Genomic DNA, 12,500 nt, shown 5'->3' on the forward strand with positions numbered 1-12,500 from the left:
ACATAAATAAACCAAACATAAGAATTAACAGCACATTCCTTCTTCACCTCTCAGGAACTTCCAGCAACCAAACTAATGCATCACCCAAAGGCATGCACTTGTCAGATCCTCAGGCCAGTCCCACTCATCAATATTTTACGCTGCATACAAATTCTCTCTCTCTCTCTCTCTCTCTCTCTCTCTCTCTCTCTCTCTCTCTCTCTCTCTCTCTCTCTCTCTCTCTCTCTCTCTCTCTCTCTCTCTCTCTCTCTCTCTCTCTCTCTCTCTCTCAGTACGTTTATTACGAGTACAATCCAGATAATACAAGAATAGCCGGTTATGAATGGATACTGTGTGTGTGTGTGTGTGTGTGTGTGTGTGTGTGTGTGTGTGTGTGTGTGTGTGTTGTTGTTGTTGTTGTTGTTATCATTATCATTTCGGTTTTCTTTTTGAGTATTTATCTTGTTTCTTCTTTTCGTTTTCCTTTTGCTTTGTTGTTGTTGTTGTTGTTGTTGTTGTTGTTGTTGTCTAAATATATCTTGTCTGTGTGTTCGTGTGTCTGTGTCCGCCTGTCTGTCTGTCTGTCTGTCTGTCTGTTTCCTATCATCATTACGTACTTTTCGCATGTAAATGTTTGTCTTTGTCTGTCTGTCTGTCTGTCTGTCTGTCTTTTTTTAATAATTATTTTCGTCTCCAAATGTTCCTTTCTTTGCCCGTCTCTCTGTCCCTCTCTCTCTCTCTCTCTCTCTCTCTCTCTCTCTCTCTCTCTCTCTCTCTCTCTCTCTCTCTCTCTCTCTCTCTCTCTCTCTCTCTGAAACACGCGAACGCAATTTACCCACGTGACAACCACTAACACACTTTTCCATTCATATAAGAAGAATAACACACCCACATTACAAAATCATTATCATCACGTTTCTAAGAGTCCTCATTATTATTATTATTATTATTATTATTATTATTATTATTATTATTATTATTATCATATTTACTATTGCCACTGTCATTATCTTGTACTCATTTATTGTGTGGCTAATAACACTACGGTCTACGAATACCAATAAATAAATAAACAAAAACAAATAAATAAATAAACATCTAGATCTCTTAAAGACAAACACTACAATACATTTTACCTATAAACACGAAGCACACACACACACACACACACACACACACACACACACACACACCAAAACAATTAAAACCATAACCTCACATAACGCATCCCAATACACTCATTATAATAACCAAACCATCATATTAAGCACCTGAGCCTCTGAATCGAACACCACTCCTTATACCAACGCTCCTCCCCTTATACTTACATTTAAGAAAGGAATCATCAGAAATCACACAAGCCTAAAGCGATTAAACCTCAAAAAACGCATTGCAATCCACTCCTAACACTAACCTAACCATTATACACACTCAATAACCAAGCCTCTGTATAGAACACCACATTTACTTACGTGTCTGGGCGGTGTGGTGGCTTTAACTGTCTTTGGGGCGGTAATATCCAGCAGGCAAAGAGTAACAGTAATAGGGGATGGATGGAGTAAGGGGCGGGACACTTGCTTTACTCACGCGCTTCCTTGCCTTACTGTGGAATTCGCGGCCACTGAGGTCCCGGATGAACAGATGCCAAACACCTCCACATTTCCACATGATTCCCTTTCTCATACCAGCTTTCCACACGTCACAGAGCTTAGCGGAACTGAATCACGGGCATTTTAACAGGAATAGCCACCAATAACACTCGTTAAGACCGTTCCTGCTATCTAAACTTGCTCGGAATCAATAATCAGGTGATGAGGGGAAAATGTCACTCAGCTTCTTTCCCCCCACATTACCCCACTCCGTTCCTCCTTTCTCCTCCTCCTCCCATGTGTTTTATCCTTATCCCCTGCTAATAGGAACCTAAAACTGTCCCCTGCGGTGCACTAAATTCCCACAAAGGCAGTCTAACGCTTATCAGTGGAGGAAAATAGAAAAAGACATCGGGAATTTTTTAAGGGAATGAGCACGCGTGGTCTTGGTGTGTGGCGCGCGTATGGCATGTATATCCTAGCTTCTCCATGGCAACCAGACAGGAATGTGATGTATCTATAGGTTTCCCCGAATGCAGGATGTTAGAAGCTTTGTTACCCATTCACTAAATTCCCACTTTCTTTATTAAGTGTTATGTTGGTGGAAGTGGTAATCTCTCTCTCTCTCTCTCTCTCTCTCTCTCTCTCTCTCTCTCTCTCTCTCTCTCTCTCTCTGTGTGTGTGTGTGTGTGTGTGTGTATGTTACGTAGACAATGAGGTTAGGTTAATTTCTAGGTCAGTTCTTACCTCTATTCCTGGCTGTTTCATCGCAGTTAGGAAGCAATTATCTCCCCCTCTCTTAATAAACGTTGTATGGATATTATCATGCTATCTTATCTATTTTTATCTATTGAATTTTGTGCCTTAGTATGTGTAGTTAATAAGTTTATCTATTTATCTACCTATCTCTATATACTGGTACTTAGTCACACACACACACACACACACACGGGGTGACAGGGAACACAGGTAAATGGTTTTCACTAGTTTACTAATTGCTGACATTCCAGTCTTGACAACAAAGGTACACCAAAACACACCAGTATGTTCTTGTTCTTGTTCTTGTTGTTCTTGTTCTTCTCCTTTTCTTCTTTCTTTATTTCTTTTTATATGGCTTGCTTTTAATATTTTAATTGATTTCCACTCTATTTTTCTCTTTCTTCTCTCATCACGCAGGGAAGAAGTAAGGGGGAGAGAGAGAGAGAGAGAGAGAGAGAGAGAGAGAGAGAGAGAGAGAGAGAGAGAGAGAGAGAGAGAGAGAGAGAGAGAGTGTTACTCGTGTGGTAGGAATTTAAATTGACTGTGTGTGTGTGTGTGTGTGTGTGTGTGTGTGTGTGTGTGTGTTAATGCCTATGTGACCCTTGTTTCTCTCTCTCTCTCTCTCTCTCTCTCTCTCTCTCTCTCTCTCTCTCTCTCTCTCTCATTATTATTATTATTATCATTATTATTATTACTATAGTTGTTGTTGTTGTTGTTGTTATTATTATTATTATTATTATTTTTGTATTATTACTATTATCATCATCATGATCATTACTATCATCATCATGATCATTATTATCATCATCATCATCATCATCATCATCATCATCATCATCATCATCGTCATTATATCCGCCTGCTTTTGTATTTCCAGCTTCCTATGACTTGAACTCCTTCAAGAGGGAGGTTTCAAGACACTTACCCTGTGTTTTTTTACTAACGCTTTCGACTCTGTTCGGAGACCGGCACCTTAGCGGGCTTTTTTTTTTTTTTTTGCAATTTTTGTTGCCCTTGGCCGGTGCCTCTCCTACATATAAAAAAAAAGTAGCAATAGTAGTAGCAGTAGTAGTAATAGTAGTAGTAGTAGTGGTGGTGGTGGTGGTGGTGATGATGGTGGTGGTGGTGGTGGTGGTGATGGTTGTTGTTGTTGTTGTTGTTGTTGTATCATAACTTTTGATAGTATTGGGGGGTCCTCGACTACGTCAGAATTCCGTCCTACGGTGCGACGTAACGCGATTTTCGCCATAAGTCGGAACTCGTAAGTACCTGTGTCACTCAGCTAGGCCCTCAGACGGTCTCAAACAATCTTTCAGCCTTCTCCTGAATCAACATAAGGTTCACTGTGATACGCTGTTGATGCTGGTCTTCCACCCAAAGCACTAATAAATTTTCCATCTTAATAATGAGACCACTACGCTGCTTTGTAATCATAGTTGATTTCTTAGAAGCAGAGCCTTTCACATGTTCAAGTATACGCTTTTTATCGCCGATGATCGTCGAGACAGTCGTGCGACTTAGGCTAAACAGCTGGCCAATGTTCGTCGATGTTTCGCCCATTGCCGAGTGTTTTATTATATCTAATTTCACTTCCAAGGAGATGGCTTTCCTTTCCTTCGAAGCACTGCCATCAGAGGAGCCATAATGAAATGCAATAAGTTCCCAAAAGACAACACAAACGAAAGAAAGCGAATATAGCACAATCCAAAATGGCGTACAACCATTAGGTTAGGTGTTCTGAGACGTCTCCGCCAGTTTCTCTCACCCCCCAGCTGCTAACTCTGTACAAGGGCCTTATCCGTCCATGTATGGAGTATGCTTCACATGTCTGGGGGGTTCCACTCATACTGCTCTTCTAGACAGGGTGGAATCAAAAGTTTTTCGTCTCATCAACTCCTCTCCTCTAACTGACTGTCTTCAGCCCCTCTCTCACCGCCGCAATGTTGCATATCTAGCTGTCTTCTACCGCTATTTTCATGCCAACTGCTCTTCTGATCTTGCTAACTGCATGTCTCCCCTCCTTCCGCGGCCTCGCTGCACAAGACTTTCTTCTTTCTCTCACCTCTATTCTGTCCACCTCTCTAATGCAAGAGTTAACCAGTATTCTCAATCATTCATCCCTTTCTCTGGTAAACTCTGGAACTCCTTGCCTGCCTCTGTATTTCCACCTTCCTATGACTTGAATTCCTTCAAGAGGGAGGTTTCAAGACACTTATCCACCAATTTTTGACCACTGCTTTGACTCTTTTAAGGGACTGGCATTTCAGTGGGCATTTTTTTATTAGATTTTTGTTGCCCTTGGCCAGTATCCTTCCTACATAAAAAAAAAAAAAAAACCCCGGCGAACGTAAACAAAGCCGACGTATTCGTAAATTTATGAGAGATGGCGATGTAACCACGAAACGCCGTAGATCGAGGCGTAAACCGAGGATCCCCTGTATATGCTAAATTATTTGAATTAGAGAGAGAGAGAGAGAGAGAGAGAGAGAGAGAGAGAGAGAGAGAGAGAGAGAGAGAGAGAGAGAGAGAGAGAGAGAAGAGAAAAAAAAAAACAATATCAGCCAACTAAACAGACGGACAGACAAACAAAAACAAAGAAAGAGACATACATACATACATACATACATACATACATACAGCCAGACAGACAGATAGACAGAAGGAAGCAGAGAAGCAAACACAGTACACGTCACACATAATCATTAAGGAGCCATCCATATTATTGACCACTACATCAGTCACTCTTGTCCTCTGCGGTATATTAGTCACTGCATCCGTGCGCCAGGTACTGCCGTGTTTGGGCGGCAGTAGGAGACATGGCGCGAACTTTTGTATCATCTTTGAAGTGTATATCCTTGAGCGATGGCCAGTGAAATGATACGAAGATTTGGATGAGAGAAAAAATGTGGGGGAAATATATAATGTGTTTTGTTTAAGACTATCGTACGAAAATTGCTTAGTTATTGTACATATTGCACACTTATGAGTCAACTTAAAATATATCCTTAAGAAATAACCAGTGAAATAAAAGGAGGATTTGGACGAGGGAAAAGATGTAGGGAAAATAATATAATGTGGTTGTTTCAGACTATCGTATCTCGCTGGTAAGAAGTTGGTACGATAACTGCTTAGTGCATTATGCTTTAGTGTTTTACGGGACGCCTGAGCTTAATAAAGTAATACCTTTTTTTTTTATCTATTTATTAACTTATTTACTATTAAGAATGTTAGGGAACGCTTAAGTTGCAGTTTTTTTTTTCTATAGTTTATCTAGAAATGATAAAGGGAAAAATAAAATTAATCAAATAAATTAAAAGATAACTAGCAGATGAATAATTAAAATAAACAAATATATATAATCAGGTGGTTAGGGCATCTTGTAAGAAAGTGATGTATGAAAGGATTCCATCAGGTTGCTCATGGAGTTTGTCCAAATAGCAGTAGTGGCAGCAGTAGTAGTAGTAGTAGTAGTAGTAGTAGTAGTAGTAGTAGTAGTAGTAGTAGTTATGCTATGCTAAGTTAGGTTAGTAGTAGTAACAGTAACAGTACAGTAGTAGTAGTAGTAGTAGTAGTAGTAGTAGTAGTAGTAGTAGTAGTAGTAGTAGTAGTAGTAGTATGGCACAGGGGAACCAAACGACCACAGTTACCACCACACCGTGTTCTGAGTGCAGTCAATAGGAAGCTTGAGGTGAAGGTGTTAGGTGGACAAATATCCGTTATAATACAAAGACTGCTACGTTGAGGCCTGCTGGCTTCTTTCAGCCTCCCTTATGTTCTTGTGCCATCTTTTGTATAGATTCCACCAAGACAAGCTTCTCATTAAAGGCCACATAGATTAGTCAGGTTCTTGTGGATGCTTTTATCATTGATTAGGCAGAATCTCCATAAATTATTAGAATAACTAGATTAGAATTAGAATTAGAATCTTCATGAATTAGTAAAATAACAAAAACTCAATTGAAACCTCTTGTGTTATTTTTCATTAACCTACAGATTCCAACGAGGCAAGAGATTAGTCAGATTTTTGTGGATGTTTCTACCACTGATAAAGCGGAATCCTCCATGAACTATTAGTAGAATAATAAAAGCACCAGTGCACACCCCTTATGTTCTCGTGTTATCTTTTATTAATTTACAGATTCCAATGAGGCAAACTTCCTTGCAAGTTCTTGTGGATGTTTTTACTATTGACAATTCAGAATCCTCCATAAACTATAGAGTAAAAAAAAATAAATAAATAATAATAATAAAAATAATAATAATAATAATAATAACAATAACAATTAAATAAATAAAACTATAAAAACATGACTAACTTTGACTGGAAACTCGTCAATGAAATGAAACCAAAACACTGAAGAGTTTGAAAATAGTAGGCCTAGTGTGAAACCAAAACAGGATACACTAATATTATACATTTCATTGCTATCTGGCACATTTCTTCAGTCACAAAACGCTCAGAGATCTTTCTTAGGGACCACAGCCTCTTCTTGACACCATACTGACGAGGCATTGGTCAGTTTGTTCTTTTAACCCTCCTTTTTTTTTTTTTTTTCCTGTAGTTGCTTATAAAAATTTGGTCCAGTGTTTCCAATATTGTAAAGCTTCATGATGCGAGTAGAGGCGATGACTTGTAAATATATAGTTGAGATGAATGGATGTGGCCAGCTGTTGCTGTTGTTGTTGTTGTTGTTGTTGTTGTTGTGTGTGTGTGTGTGTGTGTGTGTGTGTGTGTGTGTGTGTGTGAGACAGAGAGAGAGAGAGAGAGGAGAGAGAGAGAGAGAGAGAGAGAGAGAGAGAGAGAGAGAGAGAGAGAGAGAGAGAGAGGAGAGAGAGAGAGAGGTTCACGAAACTCTTTCCACCAGGGGCCGGAGTGTGAATGATGTGTGAACGTGTGGTGCTTTGTCTGGATCACCCTGTGTGCATTGCCAGGTTGTTGATATATAGGTAGACAGACAGACAGAAATCGTTGTATATCGTAGAAAAAGAATGAACTAATAGCATAGTCTACCACTTCCTCTTAAATTTTCTTTCGACGGGCAAGAAAAAAACTTTTGAAGGTTAACTATTATATTTGTCAGAGGTTCCCAATGCAACATGAAAACTCGTAAGGCCAGTAGTTTTGTTATCCTCGCCCTTGTGGAGACAGACACTTAGTACAGGCAGGTATCAACGTGTGAGGGATCTACGCACAGTAGACATCATATTTGAAACGTCTTCGTGAGATAATAATAATAATGATAATAATAATAATAATAATAATAATAATAATAATAATAATAATAACAATGATAATAATGAGAGTGAGTGATGGTTAGAAATGTTAATTAAAGACAAAATAATAAGAGTAACCAGGCCTCATATCAGCAGAGGCATGCTGTTTGCCGTAACGCCACGAGGCCACTGCGACAAGACTCTCTCAAAACTCTCACAAGAGCCTCGCGAGACAGGTTACGCCTCTGTCGCCTCTTTAGCAATGATGGGCTTCGCCTCTACAGCCTCCTGCTTAGTCTTGGCTGCAGTTGGTGTCTCCGCCTCGGCGCGCGTGGCGTTCACAGGCTTCTCTCTTGACTCCAATGGCGGAGCGGCCTCATGTAGTATTATCTTGGCGGTATGCTCCCTCATCTCGGGGGTCATTTTCATCAGCAGCTTTTTCAGCGCCGCAAGCAGTTTTCTGTTTATTGACTTTAGCATCACAAGTTCTCTACGACAAGCATCGCAGGATACTTGTTCATTTGTTTTGTTTTCTACCTCTTCTGTTTCGTTAACAGGCACAACCTTTCCGGTCTTCGCCTCTTCTTTTGTTTTGTTTTCTACCGCTTCTGTTTCGTTAACAGGCACAACCTTTCCGGTCTTTGCCTCTTCTTTTGTTTTGTTTTCTACCTCTTCTGTCTCGTTAACAGGCACAACCTTTTCGGTCTTTGCCTCTTCTTTTGTTTTGTTTTCTACCGCTTCTGTCTCGTTAACAGGCACAACCTTTCCGGGCTTTACCGTCTTCTTTTGTTTTGTTTTCTACCGCTTCTGTTTCGTTAACAGGCACAACCTTTCCGGTCTTTGCCTCTTCTTTCTTCAGTTCTTTCTTTACCTTTTCTTCTTCGTGCTTCAAGTGTTCAACTTCCGTTTCCAAGTCGTGTTTGCTTTGGTTGGTTTCGACAGGCTCAGCAGTGGGCTTTGTGACATGCTCTGTCGTATTGTCGCAAACCTTATCTTCTGACTCAATCTCTATAGTGACATTCTTCTTCGGGTTACCACTGTCTGAGTCTATATCGTGGACAGTCTTCCGCTCAACAACAATGTTTTCCTGTGTTTCATTCGAAGGTCCCTTCTCGGCCTTTCTTGTTACAGTGACTTCCTTTGTAACATTTTCAGGGAACTCTTCAAGCTTTTTCTCTGTTACCACGACCTTCTTTGGCCCTTTGTCTGAGTCAAGCGCTGTGACATTTTGAGCCTTACTTGTAGCACAGATCTCTTGCTCGAGTTGCTTTTTTTCAGTGGCCAGAGGAGCCACGGGCTCGTCGGGGGCCGAATGCCCTGCTACCGTGCTGTTGGGGGACGGCAGGGCTTCCGTCTGGGCGCCCAAGCCGAGGGCGAGGGTCGCGACAATGACGAACAAGAAAAGACCACGAAACATTTTTTTTGCTTCTGACTGAAATGAAAAATACAGGAAGCAGGCGAGGCGTGGCGTGACAGAACTCAGGGCGCCTCACCTTGCTGCCGCGCCTCGCCTTATGTCTTGTGCCTTGTCTCATCGCAAGCTATTTGCTGACAGGTAGAGTGGAAGGGAAGGCCTATTTTGTCTCGGTTGCCTCAGTCTGTTGTATTGAAAGCGTTGTTATACGAGCACCTTATATGCTTATACGAGCAGTCTTTTGGCTTTCTTTTAGTCTTCATTGCTCAAAAAACAGGTGGGCCTAATGGTGTATACAAGACGATGGTGTGTGTGTGTGTGTGTGTGTGTGTGTGTGTGTGTGTGTGTGTGTGTGTGTGTGTGTGTGTGTGTGTGTGTGTGTGTGTGTGTATGTGTGTGTGTGTGTGTGTGTGTGTGTGTGTGTGTGTGTGTGTGTGTGTTGTGTGTGCCTTCTTGGTGTCAGACAGGCACTCACCAGGAGGGATGTGTTGCCGGCAGGTGAACGCCTTTACTGACATACAAGTGCCCATCGTTCACTGGATTCCGTGACACGCGGCATGGGTGGACGGGACTGGTTCTGTCTTCATTAAATGCCTCGAGGTTAACACGTAAGGAAACGATTGTGTATGTGAGTGCAGTGCTTGGTGACACCGTAGGACCTCACAGGTTCGGGAAGCAGAGATGCTAGTAATTGTAGCCGTAGAAGAGAAGTGACGGCTGTAGTGACATCTGTTGGCTTTCTAGAAACCTCTCATTCGCTTTCAGTTCATTCATATTAAAACATTCACCTTTAAATCTTAATTCTTCTCTCTCCATATAATAATGTTCTACCTGTTCTACCTGTCTGTCTACCTTTCTTGCCAATGATTTCACGACAGATAACAAACTTCCCTACCTGTCCGCACCTTTAATGTCAACTCTTAATTCTTCTCTATGCATACTTCTATATTCTACCTGTCTGTCTACCTGTCTGTCTGCCATTCTTGCCTAGTACCTCACGACAGATGACAAACTGTACCTATGAACGTAATAAATTGATAAAAAAAAAAAAAAAAAAAGCTGTCCGCCCCTTCAATGTCAACTTTTAATTCTTTTCTCTCTGCATGTATCAGTGTTCTACCTGCCTGTCCACCTTTCTTGCCTAGTACTTCACGACAGGATAACAAACTTGTCTACCTGTCCGCTCCGCCGCCACGCCCGCCACTCTAACACCCGTCGCTAACGTAGAGGCGAGGCTTGTGAGGGATTCACTGGTTCACGTTGCAGGGAGGGTCTGAGGGCGAGGGAGGGAGTGGGGCGGTGCGGACATGTCTTTTTGCAGCAAGCAGTAAAATACCTCCCGGATACACGCACCAAGCGGCCTCTTCTTTCTTCTTTTTTTTTTTTTTTTTCCGTGACTGGCGGTTGGCGGGCGGGAAGAGAAGGGAGCGCTGTGCCTGGCTGTCTTTCCCCAAGGTGTTCCCGCGCGGCACACTGATGGAAGGATGTCCCAGGAGTGTGTTCACATATGGAGTGATTCCTGAGCCTATTGTACTCCTAGACGCCTCGAGGTCAGATATGGATAACTTTTAACAAGCTCCAGTGAAAGTCATTGGGGTTTTCGTAACAATAGTGAAAAATTTAATGAGGACTCCGGTTTTCTGCAGTAAAAGGAGAAACATCCACAAGAACACGAAAAGTCATTTTTGTGGCCCTTGAAATTAAGCTTTATGAGAACACAACTCATTTCAGAACACGGGGAAAAAAAATAATAGAAACTCTCGTTTAATAAAGGAAAGCACCTTGAAAAGGCAAAAGAATATGTGCGCACTCGCTGGAAAATAAGAGAGAAGAAAAAAATGCTCAGCAACAACAGCAACAACAGCAACAGCAACAACAACAACAATAACAAAAACAATAATATAAATGAAAATGACATAAAGAGGAACCGTTGAAAAGACAAACCCTCGACTTGACCTCCCAATGCATGTCATTCCTGCAGGTGGGGGGGGTGGGGACGGGGTGGCACATGATGGGAGGGGTATCGGAGAGTGCAGGGTCGTTATGGGTGATGGGTGATATAAGGTCATGATGGGAAGATGGGTGATGGGTAACGTAAGGTCGTGATGGGTGATGTATGGAGAGTCTTAATGGATGATGGATGATGGGTAATATAAGATTGTGGTGGGTGAAGGGTGAAGGTTCGTGATGGGTGAAGGGTGCTGAGTGACGGGTGCTTACTGTCTGACGCAAAATGACCCGGAGGTGGATTATTTGACGGAGGCGGGGAAGGTGGCGGCGGGTGTCGTGTCGGGGCGGCGAGCAAACAGGTGTCGGCGAGTGGCGGGGCTGCGGGTGAAGGTCGGGGCCAGCATGGTAATGAGGCCTCCACGCCGCGCCTGTACCACCAGGACTACAAATTCACGTCAATGAGATCATCACTTTTTCACTCCAACTTCCAAAAACTATATAAATAAAACGTTGTTTTTTTTTCTGTCTTCCTTCCTTTTTTTTTTTTCTTTTTTTTAAAGGATAAAGACTCGTAATCATATTTATACTGACGCAGCGCATTTACTGGAAAACAAGTAGTGAGGCTGACCCGCATTCTGAAACACTGCCCTGTCACCACGATTATTTTCAAAGGCCACAGAGATGATTAGGCGGGTTCTCAAGAGTGTTTCTCCTGATAACAACGTATGTATAAATCTTGTTAATTTCCCACTAGAACCATAAAAAACACATCCTTAAAACCCTTATAACTTCAACCAGAGTCTCTGGAATGTAGTGGAGATGTGGCGCAGAAACGTTTCAGAATACAGTAGTGAATTGCCAGCTGGTACTCGAGAAAAGATCCCTGACAATAGTTTCCAAAGTGACATGAGCGACTTATCATTCACCTACAGTTATTTGAGGTGCATTTCCAGCGACAAGAGTTTAAGCGAGAATGACGTTACTTCCTTCCTCATGAGTCTCAGGCCCTCATTCTGAAACACTGCTCTCTCACCACGACTATTTTCAAAGGCTACAAAGATGATTAGGCGCGTCCTCAAGACTATTTCTCCTGTTAACAATGTAGAAATGTTGTTAATCTGTCACCAAAATCATAACAATACCCTTAAAAGCCCGTATAACTTCAACTAGAGCCTTTTGAATGTAGTGGAGATGCGGCGCTGAAGTGTTACAGAATATAGTCCTGAATCGCCAGCAGGTAATCGTGAAAAGATCCCTGTCAATAGATGCCAAAGTGAAGTGAGCGATTTCACATTCAGCCACAGTTACTTGAGGCGTATTTCCAACAAGAGTGAAGTTGGCGTGACTGAAAGATCTCTGCTGGTAATTTCCTCGGAGAAATGGGCGACTTAACATTTAGGTACAATAATTTGAGATACATTTCCAGCAACAAGAGTTCCAGTGAGCGTGACGTGACTTCCTTCTCCGTGAATATCTGAAACGCTTCGCTCTCTCACCACGACTATTTTCAAAGGCCACAAAGATGATTAGCCGGGTTCTCAAGAGTGTTTCTGTTGTTAACAATGCAGAAATCTTATTAGTCTGTCATTGCAATC

At 41.9% G+C, this 12,500-nt stretch overlaps 2 protein-coding genes across 2 annotated transcripts in view; both read right to left on the reverse strand.

The window, feature by feature from the left end:
- The window catches only part of LOC135111490 (uncharacterized), a 39,603-nt gene extending 37,993 nt beyond the window's left edge, over window positions 1–1,610 (reverse strand). The window contains exon 1 of the mRNA XM_064024820.1: window positions 1,452–1,610. The gene's annotated coding sequence lies outside the window, so the exon portion shown is untranslated. The remainder of the gene's footprint in view (window positions 1–1,451) is intronic.
- Window positions 1,611–7,640: 6,030 nt separating this feature from the next.
- Window positions 7,641–8,992, reverse strand: LOC135111495 (uncharacterized). The gene is made up of 2 exons (XM_064024828.1): window positions 8,371–8,992; window positions 7,641–8,303 (listed from the first exon to the last, which is right to left on the reverse strand). Exons 1-2 carry the CDS (start codon window positions 8,956–8,958, stop codon window positions 7,779–7,781), a joined length of 1,113 nt encoding a protein of 370 aa, XP_063880898.1. The 5' UTR covers window positions 8,959–8,992; the 3' UTR covers window positions 7,641–7,778.
- Between the last annotated feature and the right edge of the window lie 3,508 nt (window positions 8,993–12,500).

The sequence above is a fragment of the Scylla paramamosain genome, chromosome 22 (genome assembly GCF_035594125.1).
Source record: "Scylla paramamosain isolate STU-SP2022 chromosome 22, ASM3559412v1, whole genome shotgun sequence".
Taxonomy (NCBI): domain Eukaryota; kingdom Metazoa; phylum Arthropoda; class Malacostraca; order Decapoda; family Portunidae; genus Scylla; species Scylla paramamosain.